This window comes from Muscardinus avellanarius, assembly GCF_963383645.1.
Source record: "Muscardinus avellanarius genome assembly, chromosome: 13".
In the NCBI taxonomy this organism is placed as follows: domain Eukaryota; kingdom Metazoa; phylum Chordata; class Mammalia; order Rodentia; family Gliridae; genus Muscardinus; species Muscardinus avellanarius.
The window spans coordinates 23120662-23144057 of record NC_137799.1 but is presented as its reverse complement, the minus strand read 5'-3'; the positions used below and the strand labels follow the sequence as shown (position 1 = coordinate 23144057).

General features: G+C 45.3%; 1 protein-coding gene across 1 annotated transcript in view; it reads left to right on the top strand.

Annotated features, from left to right (window-relative positions):
• The window catches only part of SNX30 (sorting nexin family member 30), a gene marked incomplete at both ends in the record, with an annotated part of 117019 nt that overhangs the window by 71403 nt on the left and 22220 nt on the right, over positions 1–23396 (top strand). The window contains 3 exons of the mRNA XM_080709366.1: positions 7866–8024; positions 10992–11187; positions 12864–13063. Of these exons, the coding sequence (XP_080565492.1) occupies positions 7866–8024; positions 10992–11187; positions 12864–13063 (555 nt within the window). The remainder of the gene's footprint in view (positions 1–7865; positions 8025–10991; positions 11188–12863; positions 13064–23396) is intronic.

Sequence of the window (23396 nt, the reverse complement as noted above, 5' to 3'; positions counted from 1 at the left end):
ACACATGCCCTTGGAACTATTGTCAGATGGACTCACTCATTTAAAATTACCTTGCAGCCAGGTAGGGTGGCACATGCCTATAGTCTCAGAACTTGGGAGGCTGAGACTGATGGTTTGAAGCCAGCCTCAACAGCTATTTCAAAATAAAACATGAAAAAAAAACCAAAACACCCTGGGGGTGTAGGTTGGAGGTAAATGCCACTGGGTTCAACCCCTAATACCATAATTAAATAAACAGCCAGTTCACAGGCTTTTAATATGTCTAGGGTTGTGCAACCAGCAAATCAGCTTTAGAACCTTACTGTCACCCCAGAATGAAACCTCGGCTATCACTTTCAAAACTTCTTTTTGAATGATTTAGGATATTTGTGGGAATGGCGATGAGTTCCGGGTTTTTGTTTTTGCCATTCTAAGTCATCTATGAGAATTACTGAGCTTCCCAGTCCTGCTTATGTTGCTAAGAGCATGGAGGTAAAATCCCCCTGTGCCTGAGCTTCGCTGCAGCCGTGTGAGGTTGCGAGTGACCCCGCACAGCCGTGGCTCTGGCCACCTTCCCCAGGGCTGCCGTAACCTGCCCTGTTTCCAGTCCCTGTGGCTCTGAACTTAGTTGCTGTTGGACTCTACTAGAAACCCAACGCTCTGCTTCCTAGACCCACCTTTCCTTTGCCTGAGTAGAATTTCAAGATGGTTTATATTGATTGGATTTTCTCTCAATCCAATCTTTTCTACTTTGTCTTAACAAACGCTGGCCTGTTGAACAGTGCCTCCCACTTTGGAGCTGAGGATTGGACCCAGGGCCTTGCACATGCTAAGTACGCCTTCTACCACCGAGCCGCACCTTCAGCCCAGAACAGCACCCTTTATGTTTCATGGGGCTGTGACAGATTTATCTTCTTTTTATATTACTTTGTTCCTCTGGAATTCTTAAAGCAGAAAAAAGTACCATATGTGCTTAAAATGCCATCTTGAAACTAAAGCGTGTGGAGTGTGTTTGTCATCTCATTAAGGCCGTTTGCTGTGTTTTTATTATGTAATAGTTGGAGCCACTGGCAAGTCTTTATTGTGACTCTTTTTCCTTCAGTGTTCTTTTTTCTTTCTTTTATCCTTTCTCCCTATCTCTCTCTGTCTCTGCCTTTCTTGTGCTGGCTTTTAAACCCAGGATTTAATGCCTGCTAGACAAGCATTCTTTCACTAAACTACATCCCCTACATACCAGCACCCCTCCTCCCTTTTTTCTCTTTTGGTGCTTCAGATTGAACTCAAGGGAATTCTACCTCCAAGCTACACCACCAGCCCTATTTTTATTTATTTATTTTTTTATTTTGTAGTACTAGGGATTGAGCCTGGGGACATTCTACCTCTGAGCTATATCTCCAGTCTTATTTTCTATTTTTACTTTGAAACAGTCTCACTAGGTTGACGGGAGTCTCACTTCTTATTAAGGCTATCCTCGAACCTGTGATCCTCTTGTCTCAGCCCCTTAAGTACTGGGATTACAAGTGTGTGCCACCACACCCAGCTCCCAGCCCTTTTAATTTTTTTTTTTTTTATCTTTGAGACAGGGTCTTGCTAAATTGTCCAGGCTGGCCTCAATTTTTTTTTTTTTTTTTGGTGGTACTGGGGTTCCTGGAAGCCCTTCTACCTCTGGGCTACACTCCCAGACCTATTTTTATATTTTTATTTGGAAACAGGGTCTCTTAAGCCAGCATGGCTGGCTTCGAACCTGCGTGATCCTCCTGCCTTGGCCTCCCAAGCGTGGGGATTACAAGTGTCTGGCCTGGCTGGCCTCAAAATTGTGACCCCCCCCCTGTGTCAAATTTCCTGATACACCCCAATCCTTATTTTTTAGTCTTTTTTTTTTTTTTTTTGGTGGTACTGGGGTTCCTGGAAGCCCTTCTACCTCCGGGATACACTCCCACGGGCTACACTCCCAGACCTATTTTTTAACATTTTTATGTGGAAACAGAGTCTCTTAAGCCAGCGAGGCTGGCTTCGAACCAGCGTGATCCTCCTGTCTCCGCCTCCCAAGCGCAGGGATTACAAGCGTGCGCCACCACGCCCGGCTTTAGTCTTTATTTTTGAAACAGGGTCTTGCTAAATTGCAGTGTCTCATTAAGTACCTGAGGCTGGATGTGAACCTGCGATCCTCCTCTTTGTCTCCCAAGTACTGGGATTGCAAGTGTACACCACCACACCTGATGTGTGTGTGTGTGTGTGTGTGAGTGTGCGTGTGCGTGCGCACGTGTGTGTGCGCATGTGTGTATGTGTGTGCATGTGTGTATGTGTGTGCATGTGTGTGTGCATGTGCATGTGCGTGTGTGTGCGTGCGTGCGTGTGTGTGTGTGTGTGTGTGTGTGTGTGTTACTGGGGATTGAACCCAGAGGCATTCTATTTCCAAGCTATAACCTCAGTCCTATTTTCTTTTTTAAGTAAAAATAAAATAAGTTGAAAGCTTTACTAAATTGCTGAGGCTGTTTTCAAACTGGCATTCCTCCTGGGATTACAGGTATGTGCTACCATGCCTGATTTATTCACATAGTTTTTTTTAAGAAGTTTTCATTAGGAAGTGTGGCACATACCTGTAATCCTGGTCTTGGGAGGCCGAGGCAGTCAAATTGCAGGTTCAAAGCCAGCACATGGTAGCTTAATGAAACCCTCTTTCAAAATAAAAAAAAGGGAGCCAGGTGTGGTGGCACTTGTAATCCCAGCATTTGGGAGGCAGAGACCAGAGGATCATGGGTTGCGGACAGCCTCAGCTACTTAGTGAGGCCCTTTGCAACTCAGTCAGACCTGGTTTCAAAAATAAAGAGACTAAACAATAGGGCTGGGGATGTAGCTGGGAGATACAATGCCCTGGGTTTCATCCCAGTACTGCAAAAAGTGTGTGTGTGGGGGTGGGTTTAATTCAGAGATAGAATGCCTCTGGGTTCGATTCTCAGCACCAAAAGCAAAAAATAAAACAGAAGAAACAACAACAACAAATTGGTTCTTTTCATCGGGGAAAAGAACAAATATATGCAAGTAGTGAGAGAGGGCATAACAGACCCCACTGTGCAGCTCACTGCTGTATCACCCGTCTCGTTTCATTTCTATTCACTGTCTTGCCCCCATCCCAAGTGATATTTTGAACAAGTGGCTTAAACAATAGATATTTATTTAGCTAACACTCTGTAGGTAAAAAGTTCAAAATCAGTCTCAAGGTGCAGGCCCGGGCTGCGTTCCTTCTCGAGTCTCCAGGGAGAATTTGTGCACTTGCCGTTTCCAGCTCTTAGGGGCTACCGGCATTGCTTGGCTTGTGGCCTCTTTCTGTGTTCAAGCCAGCACTGTAGCATCGTCTCCTCTCTCTGATGTCTGCTTCCACCAACACAGTAACAAATGGAGGTAAGCCAGGTGTCCAGATGGCACAGCCCTATAATCCCAGTACTTTGGGGATGCTGAAACAAGAGGACTATAGGTTCAAGGCCAGTGCTCAGTAACTTACCAAGATCCTGTTTCAAAATAAAATAGGGCTAGAGGTGTAGCTCAGAGGGAGAATGTCCCTTGATTCAGTCCCCAGAATCAGAAAAATAAGTGAATGAATGATTTGTATAACATAAAATTCACCATGTTAGTCATTTAAAAATGTATAGTTTAATGGCTTTAAGTACATTTATAATGTTGCACAACCATCACCACTATTTAATCTAGAATATTTTCATCACCCCAAAAAACGATCCCAGTCACATTAGACAATCACTCCCTGTACCCCCTTCCCTAGCTCAACTATTACGAATAATGCTGCTATGCACATTCGTTATATACAAGATTTTGTTTGAACACTTGCTGCTTGTTATCTTGGCTATATACTGTAAAATGGAATTGCCGGATCATATGGCAGTTCTATGTTTAATTTTTTGAGGAACTGTCCAAATGTTTTCCACGGTGGCTGTACCATTTTGTATTCCCACCAGCAATGTGCGAGGATCTAGTTTTTTTAAAAAAATATATTTGCCAACATGTATTTTCTATTTTTTAAATAACCATCCTGGTAGTTGTGAAGTGGTATCCCAGAGTAATTTTGAAAACATCTTGGCCTAAAAGATAGATGAAATTTCTACTCTATATTCTATTCTCCTTTCTGCTTCTGTTCTCAATGTTTGCAAAGTAATAAAGAATAACCTAGTACTCGTTGGGCATCAGCTGTGTGCTTAGAGCTGCGCTGAGCTCTTCACAGTCTCACATACAGGTTATGCATGCACTTGATTTCATCAGCAACCCAGATTCTTGTGGGTGAAACAACCTGGAAAATAACTGCGAGGCTGAGAGCTGGTGTGTCCCATTAAGGGCAGAAGAAACAAGTTTCCAAAGCCATATATGCTTGGGAATAATAATGCTTATTACAGGAGCATTGTTCTGTTTGCAGAAGGATTCACCGTAGGGTTTCTTTAAATAGTACGCTCATTAAGTATACATTCAGTGTATTAAATCTGAAGAATGGGCAACTATTTCAGGAGTCATCTGTTGGGGAAATGAGGCCCCCGAACCACTTACTAGCTCATGAGGTCCCCTTCCTATTCAGCAGAAGTAAGTGAGACTTCGGTGAACACACTCGTGGCTTAAGAACAGAAGTTTGGTATTTAGGTTTGGTAGTTAGAACGTCATGGTAGTCATCCGAAAGAGCAGTTTTGCACGGGGTGGGGACGGGGCAGAGAGATGTGGTGTTGAAGGCAGTACTGAAGCCAGTTTTGCTTTGTGGTGGGAGGAAGCCTGGGGGTTGAGAGATGAGTGGGAAGAGTGAATGTCAAGTGGTTCTTTTAAAAAACATAAAAAGACAGGAAGGAGAGTGGAGAAGATGCATGGTCGAGGGGTGGTTGGATTTTTTGTTTGTTTGTTTTTTCAGGTAGAGAACTGACCGTATTTTTGTAGGCTCTTAAGACTGAGACTGGATGAGCAGGAGATACTGAAGATACAGAGAGGAGAGGTATAATTAGTTGCTGGCAGGTGTATCTCAGTGAACTCATGCTTCAGGGACACAGATGAAACACGTTTCAGCAGTGTGGAAGGCCATGCTGTCCACGGGGACCTGAGGAGTGGGGCGAGGGAGGCGTCCAGTAGAGGGGTGTCTATGGAGAAGTGACATTTCCATGTGATGCTCTGACACCTGCTTCCTGCTTCAGAGAGATGGCGATCTGCTTAGAATGAAAAGTTGGGGAATTAGAGTGGCTGCCTAAGGAAGTGGGAGAAGAACTGACCAGAATGAAGCAGTTAGCCTACAGGACAGCCATGCCTGATTTCCTTCCTTCCTTCCCTCCATCCTTCCTCCCTCCCTCCCTCCCTTCCTTCCTTTTCTTTTTTCATTTTTGTGGTTCTTGGGATTGAACCCAGAGGCATTCTACCTTCCAGGCACACCCCCAGCCATATTTTATTTTGAAACATGTTTAATGTACACTGGGTGTCCCTGAAGCTACTGTTCCTGCTACAATAAAATCATCCAGACTTTAGGAAGTGTTTCTCTGTGGTGGGAATCATTCAAAGCATGTTTCAGCATGTTAACTAATTTAATCCTTACAACACCACCCTTTAAGGTTGGTGCTTTGGTCACCTGGACTTTTGTTTATAGATGAGGAAACAGGTGCCAAGATGTTATAGAGTTTGGCCAACTCGTAGGCGGCAGAGGTAGAAGATGAGTCAGGAAGCAAGGCAGCGGAGTCTTCACACTTGAGATGGGAACACACGGGCCTCTAAAGCTCTTTCCAGTCAAGGCGTCCAGTCCCTCGTTCCCCAGCTCTTCATTTCCAGGGCTTCTGGTGTTACCAAGCTGTAAATCTTTTCATAGTTCTGAGTTTTACAGCTAAGGTACATCTTGGCTTTTCCATTCCAAGTGTCATTCTATTTTACTTTGGGGATTGGCTAAGTCCACCAGTCTGTCCGTCCGTCCGTCCGTCCGTCCTTCCTTCCTTCCTTCCTTCCTTCCTTACTTACTTACTTACTTACTTACTTACTTACTTATTTTTGTCTTCAAGGGCTTATAACTTTAAAGAAAAAAAAAGAAAAACCTCTTAGCCTGGCATGGTGGTGCACACTTGTAATCCCAGCATTTGAGAGGCTCAGCCAGAAGGATCAGTTTGTGGACAGCCTCAGCTACTTAGTGAGACCCTTTGCAACTCAGTGAGACCCTGTTTCAAAATAAAGAATAAAAAATAGGGCTGGGAGGTAGGATGTCCTCGGGTTCCATCCCCATTACCACACACACACACACACACACACACACACACACACACACACTCCCAAAACAAAAAAACTCTTGGTTGCCATTTTATGGGGTTTGAGGATATTTCAGACTTAAGTGTTTATATTTAATCTCCCACTTTGAACTTGAACTGCCAGATGGGTTTAGCATTAGAAACGTATGTGAATTAACCACTGACCATATTAAGGAAAAAGCATATGATTGTCTGGATAGAACTAAGAAAGCACACGCTCCTTGACGTGGCCATCCTCGTTGTGGTTTATTCTCTAGAGAGACTTGCGTATGCCCCCAAGAGACATATACCTGAGTCTTCGCTATTGGCGTGGTGCCAGAAAGCTGTATACCAGCCACGTGTGCACGGTTAGGAGAGGAGGTGGGCGAGTCGTCACATGGTCGGTTATGTGGAAGGGTTCTAATTTCTTCCGTCTTCATCAACACTTTTTTTTATAGTGAACCCAGGGCTTTGCATGTGGGAAGCAAATGCTCTCCAACAGAGCATTCCCTATCCTGTTGGATAGCAAGTGGTATCTCATGGTGACGGTGAACAGTTTTTCATGTGCTCTTTGCCCACTATGTATCTTCTTGGGAGAAGTATCTATCAGATAACTTGCTCATTCTTTTAAGCACAAATTCTCTTTTTAACTTTTCCAAACTCAAACATTCAAAAATTGTGCATAGCAGTTATATTTCCCCGTGTGGTAGTAGTAAGGAAGAAGACCTTTAATCAGATCATTGGTACAGGATTCTATGGAAGTAGATTAAAGCTCAAAGATCCCTTGGTGGGCATAGTTTTAAGTTGCCCGTCGCATCGGACTAAAGTATGATAGGGAAATTTCAGAAGGAGAGTGAAAGAAATTACATTTTGAGTGTAAACCTAGAACAAAAAATGCTGTCTTGGCAAAATTATTTTCAGGTATGTGCGTTTGGATACTTATTTCTTCATTCACTAAGTTTATTTTATTTTATTTTATTTTATTTTATTTTATTTTATTTTATGGTACTGGGGGTGGAACCCAGAGGCTTTTCTACCTCTGGGCTATACCCACAACCCTATTTTATACTTTATTTGGAAACAGGGTCTCACTAAGTTGCTGAGGGCCTCGCTAAATAGCTGAGGCTGGCTTCGAACCTGTGCGATCCTCCTGTCTCAGCCTCCCAAGCGCGGGGATTACAAGTGTGCGCCACCACGCTGGGATACTCACTAAATTCTTTTACCCTTTGGTGTGGGTGTAGAATCTTAAGATATTTAGGTGTTATTTTGGTGTGTGGTCAGGGTTGCCTGTCTTCTTTCCTTAGAGTATCTTTTTATCTTGTTGCAGCTTTCCCATGACACCATCTGTGCATGAGCAGTGTAAAGCTGACCGTAGTATTCCATTTACTAGATAAGTGTTGACCTCGCTATATTTCAGGGGCTGTGATATAGTGTTGTATTCCCTGCATTACACAGTTAACAGGGCAGTTGTGATTCTCTCCATCTATATTTTCCAGAAATCTTTATACTGGTGATTACAGAAAAATCTGAGCACTTCTGCAGTGCACTTGGACTGATGGGCAGTAGGAGTTATTTGCTAGCCTGGTGGTTTTTCCTTACACCGTCTCACCATTCACTGTGATATTTTTCTCCATGTTTCCATAGCCACTTCCTGAAAAGTTTGTGGTAAAAGGTGTCGTGGATCGTTTTTCAGAAGAGTTTGTGGAGACCAGAAGAAAAGCTTTGGATAAATTCCTAAAAAGAATCACGGATCATCCTGTGCTCTCTTTCAATGAACACTTCAATGTTTTTCTTACTGCTAAGGTAAAGACAGAATTTTGTATATTCCTTCCCCAAATTATCATTCATGGTGGTGCCGGGGATTGAACCCAGGGGTATTCTACCTCTGAGCTATACCCCAGCCCTATTTTATTTTGATTTTGAAACAGGATCTTGCTAAGTTGTTGAGGCTGGCCTCAAACCTGCAATCCTTCTGCCTCAGCCTCCCAAGTAGTGGGATTATAGACATGCCTTTCATAAAATCTGTCTTGATCTCTCACCAGCCACCTGCATGAATGGTTCTCTGCAGTAGGTTTCACATAATCGCTCTTTTCTTTTTTGGAGGCGTGCACTTTGTATTAGCATGGTTTGTGTGTTTGAATTCAGTAGGAAGCCATCCTCTTCACCTCCTTGCAATGGCAGGGGAAGTTAGAATATTTTTTACTTGCCTAAAGCAGAGATAAGTGTTTCCTTAAACACTTCTGGGTGGTTAGTACTGGGCTAGGCCAGCCTTACCATTAGTGGGCACAAGAGGGAAAGTGTATTTATTGAATTTGGTTAAGGTGTTCCTAACAGGAACCCTAGAAGTAATTACTCACAGCCCTACTCTACAGACAAGGACCCTGGAGTTCAGAGTGTTCGTCTTTGTCCAAGTGGCATCACGAGGACTTGATGTCAGGTCCGTGGGCTCCTGAGGCCACGCTCTCCTCTGCCGTACTGCCCAGTCGCTGCTTGCCCGCACCCCTGTTCCTGTTAGCTGTGTGTGTTTTCCGGGCGCTTTCCAGAGTGCGGTTGGAGCTCACCACACTGAGCAACCTGTGTGTCCACCACAGGCAGCTGCTCACTGGCTCTTCTCTGTCTTTCCCTTTTTGGAAGAATGGGCCAGAAAGCCCGGGGGCTCTCCTCTCAAGATGCGCATGCCAGCCTCCTCCCCGGCCCTGGGCTGAGCTTTGGGTGTCATGTTCCCGTGTCTGGGGCGCATGCAGAGCACTTCAAGTGGCAATGACACTGAGATCCACGCACTGCCCATTTTCTTTATCAAAATTTCAAAACGGTGAAATATTTGTAGATAACATCAGTAGATGTTTAAGGATTTTGAGAGGGTTTAACTCTTTACTCAGTGGAAACCACCTGGCAAAGTCCTTTCCTTTTGTTTTTTAACCTCCTTTGGCATTTAGCCTTGTTGATAAAATCCCATTCATTATCCCCCCCAACCCCCACCAAGCCTTTTCTCCCACAGGTACAGATTGTGCACTTTTACAAGTATTTCCTGGTGAAGTAACCCCTCAGGTATAGTTCTTTCACACTGTATTCTAAGTAAAGTTCCTCCTGTTCTCCAAAAGGCGATTCACCTTGTCACTCAAGTTGCAGGGCCATTGTTCAGAGAGTCCTTTAGCTATCTTCTCTTTTGCACAAAGGAGAAAGAAGTAGGGCTGCTTGGACCCCTGGTCATTAGGAATCGGTATAAAGAATAAGTGGGAAAGGTTGTGGAGGGTATGTTGTTATACTCAAAGCCCGGGACCCCAGGGTGACATAGACCACCACCACACACAATAATGCAAACAATAGGAAGGGGTTTATTGGGGAACTAGCTCGAGCTGGGTCTGAGTCTCATCCAACACATTGGAGTCTTGACAAGGACCCGAGTCTTTGTTCCAAGGCAGTTTTATACATTTCAGTCACTCGGGCTGTGATTTACAAAGGAGCTATCTTTAGACCAAGAGGAATTTTTGCTGCTGTCATCACAAGCAATGGGCAGGATACTTGGTGCCTCCCATTTGGTTCGTGCCTCCTGGGGTTGGTTGGGAGTTTTTCATCCTGACCCAGGTGACAAATCTGGCACTTAAGTGTCAGTTGTATTCCTGGGGAACTGAACCTTAGGCCTAGCGTGTTTGCTGTATGGATGAAGCCTGTCATGGCTCCGCTTTGGTCCTACAATGTGTGTGTTGGTGGGGGGAGTGTTTATTTATGAGTCAAGCAGTATAAAGAGGCTTTAAAAAGTGTGTAAGGTCTCTGGGTGTGGTGGCGCACTCCTTAAATCCCAGTACTTGGGAGGCTGAGACAAGAGGATCACAGGTTTGAGGCCAGCCTGGGAAACTTAGAGAGACACTGTCTCAAAATAAGAAATAAAAAATAAAAAGGGCTGGGGGTGTAGTTCAGTGGTAGAGTTCCCTTAGTTAGGTTCAGTACCCAGTACCCCCACACACATGCATACACACACACAATGTATAGTTCTTTCAATGTTTCAATCAAAATCCTACTTCAAACTGAACATGGCAGCACCCTTGTAATCCCAGTACTTGGGAGGCTGAGACAGGAGGATCTCAGGTTCATGGCCAGCTTCAGCAACTTAATGAGGCCGTTTGCAACTTACTGAGGTCCTGTTTTTTTTTAAAAAAAAAAAGGTCTAGAGTATAGTTCAGAGGTAGAATACTCAGAAGTTCAATCTCCAGTAATACCAAAAAAAAAAAAAAACCTCTTCATGTGCGTGAATGCAGGAGAGAGGTACCTTTAACCAGAATATATTCTAACCCTAGTTCAGTATTAATTCTGCTTGTATAACAGACAGATATGAGAAACAGACAGCAGCATTTTCTATAAAAGCATTTTACAGCCTAAAGATAGTGTATATTCCTCTTACCGTTTAGTGATAGGAAGAAGTTTGTCTTGCCTGGCAGGTGAATCTGCTTTTTAAATTTAGATATGAAGGACTCTAAGCTTCAACGTACTTCCCATTTTTGCCTGGACCAACAAGAAACTTAGGTTAAAGTGCGGTGCAGTTCAGAGCGTCAGTCCTTGTCCGTCACTGCTCCCTGCTCTCGGCTCTCCTAGGCGGCTTTAGATGGGGTATAAATAAATGAATCAAACGAGGCTCAGAATCCCCGCTCTTCTCTGGTTCAGCTCTTTGTCGTCTCAGTCTTCTGTTTACAAAAAGGGGCTGCCTCTCAGAGCTGCTCACCCAGTCCTGGCTGTGGGAGTGAGTCCTGCTCTGTGTCCCTGTGCCATCCTTAGGACCTGAACGCCTACAAGAAGCAGGGGATGGCGTTACTGACCAGAGTCGGCGAGTCGGTCAAGCACGTCACTGGCGGCTACAAGCTGAGAAGTCGGCCTCTCGAGTTCGCAGCCATCGGTGAATACTTAGACACCTTCGCACTCAAACTGGGAACCATTGATCGAATAGCCCAGCGGATCATCAAAGAAGAAATAGGTGCGCTCTGTGTTGATGGTGCCCAGGGACCACGTGCCAGGGGTGGCATTCGTACGTGCAGAGCAGACTCAAGCTGTCGGAGTACTGCAGTGTAGAACGAGGCCATAGTTTACGTGCAAAACAAACAAAGACAGGGAGCACAGGGCCAGTTGTGACTGGGATGTAATTTTGCACCTCATCCTTTGTCCTGCATCTTACCTTGTGTTTGCTTAAAACCCTGCCAGACAACTGCTTTTCAGCCTCCTGGTTAACGGCCACCTGATGCATCAGCCATGTTGGAAAGGATTTTTCCGTGGGTCCCATTCATTGGTCTTTAAACAATGGCAGAGATATTCTTCTCTAATGACAAGCGAAGGGGAATATTTTCTTTGTATGGGAGAGAAAAACAATCAACATTTATTTCTTTTCCTGTGTGTCTCGCATCATTTCCCCACTGGTAGTATCCAGTGGGACCTGCAGAAATGATATCAGTACCACCCACACCTATACCATGTGGAATAAATTCAGATGGGAATGAGGTGTTGGGATGACCACTGAATGAGTCAGCCCATGGAAGACCAGATATCTTTCAGCAAAATGTTTTCTAAAATTCCATTGTTTTCTCATTGTGACTGACTCTTTATTTTTTCTTTTTCTTTATAAACACTCAGCTGAAACAGGAGGATCACGGTTTGTGGACAGCCTCAGCTACTTAGTGAGGCCCTTGGCAACTCAGTGAGACTCTGTTTCAAAATAAATAATAAAAAAATAGGGCTGGGGATGTAGCTTGGAACTCCTGGGTTCCATCCCCAGTACCACAAAAATAAACAAACAAACAAACAAACCCTGAACCTATGTGAAAGTCTGTCCTCATTGCCAGTTAAAATACTGCTTCAAAACCAGGTGTGGTGTTGCACACCTGCAATCCTAGTACTTGGGAAGCTGGATTGCTTCCCAAGGTTCACAGCCAGCCTCAGCAACATACCGAGACTCTTTAACAACCTAGCAAAACCCTATTTCAAAATAAAATAGGCTGGAGGTGTTACTCAGTGGTAGAATGCCCTGGGTTCAATCCCAGTTCCACTCCCCCCAAGCCCCCCCAAAAGATTGCTACTTCACAGTATAGGTAGGTGAATGGATATATATATATATATATATATATATATATGAAGATGTTTGAAGGATGTGGCTCCTACCATTTTTCTTCATAAGGGATTATGGGTCTGGTTATCTAGAGGCCCAGATGTTGTTTTTGTTTGTTTGTTTGTTTGTTTGTTTGTTTGTTTTTGGTGGTACTGGGGTTCCTGGAAGCCTTTCTACCTCCGATCTACACTCCCAGACCTATTTTTACATTTTTATTCGGAAACAGGGTCTCCTAAGCCAGCCCGTGAGGCTGGCTTCGAACCTGCGCGATCCTCCTGTCTCTGCCTCCCAAGCACAGGGATTACAAGTGTGCGCCACCACGCCTGGCCTTGGCCCAGATGTCCTGATATCGATGTGTAACATCGGTTTCTAGAGGTCTTAAAACATTATGTTAAAAGCAGCAGTGTTGGGCTTATAGCAGAGTGAGCTCGGGTGGGTGAGCGGCTAGGGAAACACATCTCAGGATGGAGAGCTCTTGGCTGTGGGGATTACTAAGTCAGGAATACCAGTGATTGCTGCCCAGCCAGATCAAAATTGATTTCTCTTGCCCTTAGAATACCTCGTAGAGCTGAGAGAATACGGGCCTGTGTACTCTACGTGGAGCGCCCTGGAAGGGGAGCTGGCTGAGCCCCTGGAGGGAGTGTCCGCTTGCATCGGGAACTGTTCTACAGCCTTGGAAGAGCTGACGGATGACATGACAGAGGACTTTCTACCTGTGCTCAGGGAATATATTTTATACTCCGACTCCATGAAGGTAAACCAGCTTGCTTCTTGTTCACTTAGGTGCTTCCTTTGTAATAGTCATTATCAAAAAACGTAATGGATTGTTGCCCGTTTGCATGTGGTACAAGTCCCTTTATCCTAGGTGGTCGCAATCAGTCATGTGGACTGACATCACGGACCTATAAATAGATCACATGGTGAACCGAGTATGTGAAGTAAATGGAAAAAACAATAATTTGGGAGAAATGATCTTCTTTTACCTTTTGCAGCATTGGGGATTGAACCCAGGCACTTGTACCTGCTAGGTGAATGTTTTGCCACTGAGCTACATTCCCAGCCTGAGAAATTCTTAATAGCATACGCTAAGAGTTCAAAAAGATAACACAGCTACTAAGCAAGAACAGAACGCTATGGAAAAAAGACTAGACAATTAGAGCTCTTCAGAGTTGATATAGGATTAATACAGTAAAATCAAGTGGTTAAATTGGAAGATGACACTGGGGAAACCTTAATAAGATAAATAACAATAAAAAATTAGTTGGAAGGTAAAATAAAAATGCAAGAATATCAAAAGTGTGAAAGAAATGTAAGAAACATAGGTATTAATCCCAAAGGCTCAGAATCAGACTGAGAAGAGTTCCTGACTGAGAAACAATAGAGATGAAAATCTTCTAAAGCTAAAGACACAGTCTTCTTATGAAAACGACAAGCTAATTGCCTACAGAGGAATGAAAAGAGAAGCAACCCAGAGCAGACCCTTGCGAAATTGAAAAACAAAAGTGATATGATCGTGCAAGTTTTTATTTTATTTTTGTGGATTACTGAGGATTGAACCTCAGGGGCATTCTACCTCTGAGTTATACCCCCAGCCCAATTTTATTTATTTATTTATTTTTTATTGTGAAACAGGTTCTCGCTAAGTTGCAGAGTACCTCACGAAGTTGCTGAGGCTGCAAACCTGCAACCCTCCTGTCACAGCCTCCCAAGAAATAGGATTTCAAGCGTGTGCCACCACGCTTGGTGAAAGTTTTTAAAGAAAGAGGGAGAGAGAGGTGAAATACAAAAAGAATAAGAATCAGAATGGCTTTGTTCTGGCAGCAGTGGATGAGAGGAGACGGAGGAAATATGAAGGCAAAAGATTTCTATCTCCAGTGATACGCAGAGGAGGGTAGAGTGCAGAAGGAGAGGCTCAACACCTCTGCAACTAAGTGTTGAGCGTCCGGAACTCCGAGTAGCCCCCTTTCTACTTCCAAAGGAAACCTGAATTATCTGTTTGTGGGGTAGAGCGAGGATATCCTGTTCAGCATGACCTTCTAGGGACTGATGCAAGTCTAGTGAGCAGTGTGTCAAGTCCGCTGGTTGTAAAAACAGAAAACCAGAAAAATCACAGAATTATGAAAATATTCTATAGCTTGAGAAGAGAAGTAAAAATTTATTATGGAAAATGTTAAGGGTACACAAGAGCAGAGAGACTAGTCTGGCAAACACCGCAGACATGACATTTTGCTCCTGTCTCGTCCCATCAGGTAGGAATAGTGTAAGGCTCTTGATGCATGCTGAATTGCAAACGGTGGAGAAGCTGTTCCTGGTAGGATGAGACACAGTCTCATATATGCCCTATGAAGCTGCTAATAAAATACTTTCAAGGATAGGCTTGTGTCTGAATCTCACAGTGGTCAAGAAAATGGTCTGAAATTCCTTATCTGTAGGGTAGAAATGGTGAGAGGATAAAGCTCAAAGTAATTATTGAAACTGAGGCCAAATACCCAAAATGCCTGGCTCCAAATTCACAGATCCTTCTCCTCTACTAACATTGCTTTGTTTTAAAAAACTGAGATATACACACTTGCATTTTTAATCCTGTGGCTGAAACAAGTATAGAAGGGCATTCTGACTTGCTTAAAAGGAGCCACAATATTTTACTTTACTTCTGAAATTAATAAAGTCTGTTTTTGTGAAAAAATAAATTTTTATAATCCTTGGGGGTGGGTGTTCTTGAATTTGTATCATATAGACTCATCCTTTATCAAAATGACCCCTAGTGCATGTAGGGTGTTACCATATTATAGTGCTAATTACTTTTTTTTTTTTTTTTTGGTGGTACTGGGATGGAACCCAGGGGCTTTCTTCCTTCAGGCTACACTCCCAGACCTGTTTTATTTGGAAACAGGGTCTCACTAAGTTGCTGAGAGCCTCACTAGGTAGCTGAGGCTGGCTTCGAACCTGTGCGATCCTCCTGTCTCACGTACTGGGATTACAAGCGTGTGCCACCACGCCTAGCTAATTACTTTTTTCTTACGTGTGGCAAGTATGTTCGTACTTAATTTATATTTGTACTTGAAGCAGAACTCGCCATTTAGCAAAGATTTATCTGGCATCTTTATTAAAACTTTATTACACTGTGAGACATAGACTGTGAGTAATTGAAGGTGGACATCAAAGAAACATTTCTTTGCTCTCTTTCTTCACCCCAGCTGAGAGTCATGTGCACTGGGTTTCTTGTTTCCTGGGCCTGAGAAGTTCATAGCCAGTTGATGAGGCAGGGAGAAGGTGATGGTACCCAGGGGTGTCTGGGGAAGGGCATGGTAGAGAAAGGGGTGGCTGGCCTTCCCAGAAACCTGAACTCTGCCCCATGGTGTGCTGAGCTAAGGCACTTAGTAAGAAAAGAAGCCACCTGCTGCTGCTCTTAAGAACAGAAAGACATCTCTCCAGAGCACTTGACAGCCACACCTAGACCGCATGAGGGAGTGTCTGGGGTCGCGTGCCCAGGACTAGAGTCACTGAGGCACTGGCAGTGTCTTCAGGGGCTCTCCTACTTTGGAACACTGTGGCTCTGTAAGAACCATTAACTACAGTTGGGTGTGGTGGCACATGTCTGTAATCCTAGTACTTGGGAGGCTGAGACAGGATGATCACAGGTTTGAGTCCAGGCAGACATGAACTTGGTGTCTTTGCAACAATTTAGCGAGATTCTCAAGAACCTATCAAGACCCTGTTTCAAAATAAGAAAATAAAAAGGGCTGGGGATATAACTTGGACATTGAACACCCCTGGGTTCAATCCCCAGTAGCTCCTCTTACCCCCAGGGCCCCCAAAATTCTTCATTTTTTTGAATTGTAGTCAGGTGTGGTGGTACACACCTATAATCCCAGTGACTGGAAGTTGAGGCAGGAAGATTGTAAATTTGAGGCCAACCTGGGAAATTTCTCACTTTTCACACACAGAACTACTTTTATTCCTCCAGGAAACTCCCTCCTTCCATACTGGCTTCACACATGCCAGGCAAGCCTCTCACTGAGATATACCCCCAGCCCTTATATTTTATTTTTGAGACGGGCTCACTAAGTGGCCCAGGCTGGCCTGAAGCTTTTGATCCTGGTGCCTTTGCCTCCCAAGGAGCTGGAATTACAGGCATGAGGCACTCCACTTGACCTCCATTTTCAAAATAATGTTCTGATTTTCTCAACATAATGAGACAGACCTTGCTATTGTGAGAACTACAGTTGGAAGGGCAGGCTTGCTGAGGCCTGGGCATGCCGTGCCCTCCACACCTGCTGGATGGGCTTCAGGACTGTCCTGGAGATGTTTTGGTGAGAGCCATTGGTGTGGTATTTCATAAGTCTACTTCTTTTATCTTGGCTTTGGGTGAACCAGAGTATTTCATTTGAAATCAGTGGGCTCTGTTTTAGGAATTTGGCTAGTTGAGGGTTGATCTCTTCCTGGGGGAGGAGACTGTGGCTCCTGGGAGCCCTGTCCTAACAGGGCTGTGGCTGGGCCTCCTCTCTGAGTTTGAAAGGGCCCTTGGGATTATACTGTCCAAACCGTTCACTTTATAGATGAAGACACAGAACCTGCAGGTAAAGCTTCCTAGTGACAGTCCCCCAGGAGCTCTGTGGTCACTGCTCACCTAGAGTACCCTGGGTGATCGCTGGCTTCCTGAGGCTGGTCTCCAGTGGCCTCTCTTTCAGTACAGTTGTGGCTGGCTACCTTCTCTTCCCCTTGGAGTCTGAGAGAGCATATAAAAAGTGGGGTCATTGCCTGGCCACATGGACAAACAGAGCAGGGAGACTTTTCAGGCGATAAACACTGAGAACAGCTTGTCCTCGAGAGATGGCTGAGGGCCTGTATTCCAAGGACGCGTGGAGAGTCAGTGTTGGGAGCCTGAGCGGGAGGAGTGTCAAGTTAAACACCCTGCAGACACCAGAATGTGAGCCCTTGTATGGAATTTCATAGCTTGTAGACGTGTGTGTGTGTGTGTGTGTGTGTGTGTGTGTGTAAGGGCATTCTACCTCGGAGCTACACCCTCAGTCCTTTCTTTTTTTAACATGGAAACAGTCTTGCTAAGTTGCTTAGGCTGCCCTTGAGCCCATGATCCTCTTGTCTCAGTCTCCCAAGTACTGGGCTTACAGGCATGTGCCACCACGCCCAGCACCCCAGCAGTGCCTTTTGAGTACTGGGGTCATTTTACCCAGGCCAAGAGGTAGAGATGCTTTATTTAAGGAGCATCTTACTTCCAAACTGCCTTGTCTGTTGAAGGTAGTTTGCAAGTATTTAATTGCATTCAGTCAGTGAATTCAGAACATTTACAAATCTATAACTTGAATGTCACACATCATATTTATCTGTAAGTTAAAAAGTATGCTAATCTGAGAGGTCTGGGTGAACAGCTGGGCTGAGAGGGCGTGGGCTGCCACGTGGAGAAGGTGTCCTTGGCTAAGGATTGAATGGCTCGGAGGAGTTAACCTTGCAAGATCCAGGGATGGGGCATGCTAGGCAGCGCAACAGCCAATGCACAGGTGCTAAGGCAGACATGGACTTGGTGTCTTTGCAGATCTGAAAGGCTACTGTAAGTGGGGAGCTTGGAAACGGGTGGTAAACTGGTAAAGTCAGAGGTTGGGGTCAAGGCCACAGTTGGTAAGAGTCTGGATGTTATCCTGAGAAATAGGAGGGAAACCATTGGGTTTTCTGCAGGGAATGGCAGGACTTTTACTTTCAGGAGGTAACTTAGAGCTGTAGTACAGACCCGATGGTAGAGAGTAAGAGTGGAGGTGGAGAGACCATTTGGGAGGTGGTCACGGAGCCACGCGTGGTGGAGCTGAGTGGCGCTAGAGAAGCAGATAGATTGGGGGCATATTTTGGATGCAGGACCAAATAGACTTGTTGCTGTCTTAATCTATTATGTCCCATTGTCTTATATATATAGGACACCTACAAAAACATACAAAACTTTATAGGACACCTATAAAATTGCTTCATTTAATTGCTTTGTTTTTCTAAGTGTCCCATATTTAGGACAATAGGACATAAGAGGTTGGTATGAAGTAAGAAAGAGAGGAGAGCCGGGCGTGGTGGCTCATGCTTGTAATCCCAGCGTTTGGGAGGCTGAGACAGGAGGATCTGGGTTTGTAGCCAGCCTCAGCTACTTAGTGAGGCCCTTTGCAACTCAGTAAGATCTTGTTTCAAAATAAAGAATACAAAAACCAGCTCGGAGTCTAGCTCAGAGGTAGAACGTCCCTGGGTTCTGTCTCCAGTACAACAAAAAGGGGTGGGGGGGGGATTGAGGTTTGGACTTAGTATTTGAATTGAGGTATTGGCATGAGGGTCTGGGAGGAAGATTGGGCAATTGGGAATCAAGTTGTTCTGTCCATATTAAGTTCAAAAATGCTTTTTCGTGATAACAGTGGAGGAGTTGCAAGTTATAGTTCAGTATAGGAATAGAAACTTGGGAGCCATTTATGTATGAATGGGTTTTAAATCCATGAGACTGAGGGAGACCACATGGGGAGATGAAATGGAGGTGAGTAGAAAGTCCAGGCCCATGCCCAGAGGCACGATGATTTTTAGCTGGCCCGCACTCAGTTAAAAGGAAGAACAAGTAAGCTAGGCGTGTGGTGCATGCCTGCAATCCTGGTGCTTGGGAGGCTGAGACAGGAGGATCACAGGTGTAAGGCCAGCCTTAGCAACATAGGGAGGACCTCAGTAACTTAGTGAGACCTTGTTTCAAAATAAAAGACAAAATAGGACTAGGGTTGTGGCTCAGAGGTAGAAAACCCCTGGGATTTAGTCCCCAGTATAAACACACACACACACACACACACACACACACACACACACACACACACACACTCTTTCTCTCTCTGTCTCTCTCTCTCCTGAGAAAGAGTGGTTCTCTAAGGTTCTCTAAAAAATTCTCTAAGGAGAAAGGGCCTGATAAACAGTGACCAGTGGACTTAATAAAATGCAAGTTCAGCTGTGAGATTTGAACACAGAAGTTTTGGCTCAGTGACAAAGTTTATCTTTGAGTTAGAGATGTTTTCGATGGCTTCCAGAAACTTGATTGGCACGGAAGAGTTGGGGGTGGGGGTAGGGAGGGAGCATCTTAGGCAGAGGGACAAGCCAATGCAAAGACGCCGAAACACACGTGCGTCTGTCAGCCTCCCCTAGCTGGCCCACCTCTCAGGAACCACCAGGTGGAGCTAGTGAGCCAAACCACAGGGAAATTGCCAGTTTTGATAGGCTGAAATGGAGCCACCCCACTTACCCCACCAAGGTTGAATTGTCAAGAAAAAAGTCCTCTTCCTGAACAACAGTAATTATAGATTGAGGTGCTGATTTCTTGCATTTTAAGGTGAAAATGAGAAGAACCAGGATATGAAATAAGCACAATGATCTTGAAGGTCTTAAAAAATAAGAACATTGGACTCACAGGTGGCCCCAGTTTTCAGTGGAAGTGGATGTGTAAAAAGAGCGTGTCTAGAGGGGCAGCCTGAACTCCATCATTTATTCCGAAATCGTGACGGCCCAGGACCCAGCCGTGCCCTTTCCCAATGGGAAGATCCCTTCCTAGAGTCAACCTAAATAGGCCACTGGGCTGCGTTGGGTGCTTTGGTCTGATTCTCACTTGAGCTTCTTTCTTTGTTCCTGGACACTCATTATTCTACACAAATTGCTGTTGGGTCCTGGAGGTTGTCAGCCCCGGGCACACCACGGCTGCCTGCCTCTGGCTGTCCTGCTGCCTTACCTGCTCTCCCAGCCCTGCAGCCCATGTCCCTCCTACACAGAGTGGAGGCCTGTGAACGTGGAGGACTTGAGGTGGTTCCTCAGCAGCTGACCTTCTGCCTGAGCTGACTCTGGGCTGCTTTCCCCCTCCCTGAGGTGTGAGCCCACAGCCCTGCCAGGGGAAGACATGGCATGAGCTCTGGGGAAGGACTATTAAGCTTTCCTGTAGATACTGCCCATAGGGTGTTTTCCTGGAAGAAATCCAGTGGCAATGCTGAGGGCCAAGCCGCAGAACGCACCTGTGATCTGACCCTTCCAGACAGCTTTGTCATTGTGGGGTAAAGGCTGTGTGCCATGAATCTGTTATGAGTGACATAGTTATAGGCCTCCTAGTGGCTCTTATTAGCTTGCTGTAAACATTTTGGATGACAGGTATTATGTTTCCATTGTTTAACCTTTTTATTGTAGAAAAATTCAGACATGCTCAAAGTTGAATAAGAGTCCAGCAGGCCCCCACATACTCCAGCCAGCTTCCACTCACGACCCATCATGCCCTCTGCTCCCACCATGCCCAAGATCCTTCTCCCTTGATTATTTTAGGGCAAATCCTTGACATCATGTCATTTCATACAAAAATATTTAGCAGGTAACTTTGAAATGTGAGTGTACTTTGTGTGTGTGTGTGTGTGTCTGGGGACGGAACCCAGGGGCATTCGCCCTCTGAGCTACACCCCCTGCCCTATTTTTTATTCTTTATTTTGAAACCAGCTCTCACTGACTTGCAGAGGGCCTCACTAAGTAGCTGAGGCTGGCCACGAACCGCGATCCTCCGGTCTCAGCCTCCCGAATGCCGGGATTACAAGCGTACGCCACCACGCCTGGCTGAAATGCGAGTGTACTTTTAACAAGGAAAAGGAAACACTTTTACATCACATCTATAAAAACAAAAATCACTTTCCTACCATGGTTTTATATCCAGTTAGTGCTCAAGCTGTCTCAGACACTGTTTCCCCAACTATCTCAGACACTTTTTTTTTTTTTAATATTCACTTCCAGGCAGGATCCAAATAAGAGCTGTACATGTATAGGTTTCTTAAATATTTTAAAATATCTTTTCATCTATCTATTTTTCCATGCAATGCATTTGTTAAAGAGACTGAGCCATTTGTCTCTCTTCTTCAAAGAGAAAGAGGGAAGTTCCAGGTTACTAGGACCACTTGAAATCATGGTGAAATGCTCTACCTTAAAAAACGTCATGTCCGAGAGGAGTTTATCCCAGGTCTCTAATGAAAAGGCACTTGTGAGTGGGAGGCCCTTCCTGAACTCCGCACTGTGGGTTTTTACAGCCACTTTTCTTCTTTGGGTTTTCCTTCTTGATGCCCAGAACTACTTGTGCTGTGTGTATTGCTTGCTCGTTGCCCACTGCCTCCCGGCACAGAACTGTCTTTACAAGCCAGGCGTTTCACGCGTCATTCTCTGCTGCCCCCTCAGCCCAGACAGATGAGTGAAGATGCTTTAGGGGAAGAAGCAGCGAGGAAGGCTGAGGAAAGAGGGAGCATCTCCACAAACTCCATCCTTTTGCTCCCTTAAAGTCTGTGTTTCCTGTAAGGTGCCACGAGGCTTAGGGAAATGTCTCGTGATTGTCCTTCTGTGATGGAGGGTCCTCTCTCTCTCTCTCTCTTTTTTTTTTAAATTTTTGGTGGTACTGGGGTTCCTGAAAGCCCTTCTACCTCCGGGGTACACTCCCAGACCTATTTTTATATTTTTATTTGAAAACAGGGTCTCTTTAGTCAGCACGGCTGGCTTCAGACCTGCGTGATCCTCCTGTCTCTGCCTCCCAAGTGCGGGGATTACAAGCATGTGCCACCACGGCCAGCTGTTATTTTTTTAAAATTTTTTATTGGTGTACTGTAGTCATACATCTTAATGGGGTACAAGATGGTAGAGGCATACATGCACACATCACTTATTTAGCCCTTCCCCAATTCCCACCTCATTCCCTCTTCATTCCTTCCTTCTCATGTTTGGCTTAGTGATTGACTTTTTTTTTTTTTTTCCAGTACTGGGGATGGAACCTAGGGGCATTCTACCTCCGAGTCACACCCCCAGCCCTATTTTATTTAATTCTTTATTTTGAAACAGGGTCTCACTGAGTTGCAGAGGGCCTCACAAAGTAGCTGAGGCTGTCCTGGAACCGCGATCCTCCTGTCTCAGCCTCCCGAATGCTGAGTGATTGACTTTGATATGTTTGTGAATATACATCACATACATTAGGAATTTCTCTCTTCCCTATCTCCCATCACTCCCAGTTAGACCTCCTTATTTGCTCATCTAAAAGAAACTCTAGAAGATGGAGGGTCTTCTCTATAAGACCCAGAGCTCTCCTGTTTGGGCCTTTCACCCAGTTGGAGGCTTGGCACCATCTCTGTCGTAGGCTGGTCTGACCGGTATTATGAGGAGAGCTCATTTTGGGGGTGGGAGGCCCATCCTCTTGGACTGCAGCCAGCAGCGTGCGGAGGCGCTCCCCACAGGGATGGCTGCCTTGAATCGTTTGTCTCCTTTCAAAGCTTGCCTCCCATCCTTTATCATGGCTGTGTTATGCTCAGATTGTGAAACCCTAAGCTGGAATGTAGCAGGAGGCGCCTGGACGAGTCAGCCAGCAGTGTCACCTTAACCAGGTCGTGCCCTTGTCACTGTACCAAGCCTTTATGTCTGGAAAACAGGCAGTGGCCTTCGCCTTTGCAGGGTTGTCGTAAACCTTTTATGCTGTGCATGGTCACAGGGACGTTAGCTCTGACCTCTGGTCAGCCGGCAGTAGAGGGTGGCATTGTGTCCACTCCAGAGGAGGTCAGGGCAGCAGAGGCCGAGGCGGGTGACTCAGAGTATGGAGGAAGGCATTGTGTGTGTATCTTGAGGCCCCCTTACCACTTTTGGGAGGTGGGGAGAGGAGACACATTTGGACTGTTTTAGCTATTCGGGGTTGCTGTCTGCTTTCCCCAGGGACCTTGGCAACCTCAGCAGGATGAAGTGAAGTAGAACAAGGGACAGAAAGCCCCACACTGTGCTGGCCACGTGCCAAGGCATTGTCTAAAGAGCCCTCCTGGCTGTGGTTAGGAGACTCTTGCCCACCAACAGCGGATGTCACTCTGTTCTTTGAAGAGCTGGACTGGATATGTGTGCCTTTTCCAGTAAAGTGTGCAGTGGCCTCTGAAGGGAAGTGCATAGTCTGGGTAAGAATGTGGCTTGGGGTGTGGAGGAGGACATCCCCCTCGCTGTCTCATCGCCCCAGTGGGTAGCTTTGTGTCTCTCTTTCCCTTGGGTCGACAGTCCATGTTTTACATGACTTCGGAGTTAGCGAGGAGAAA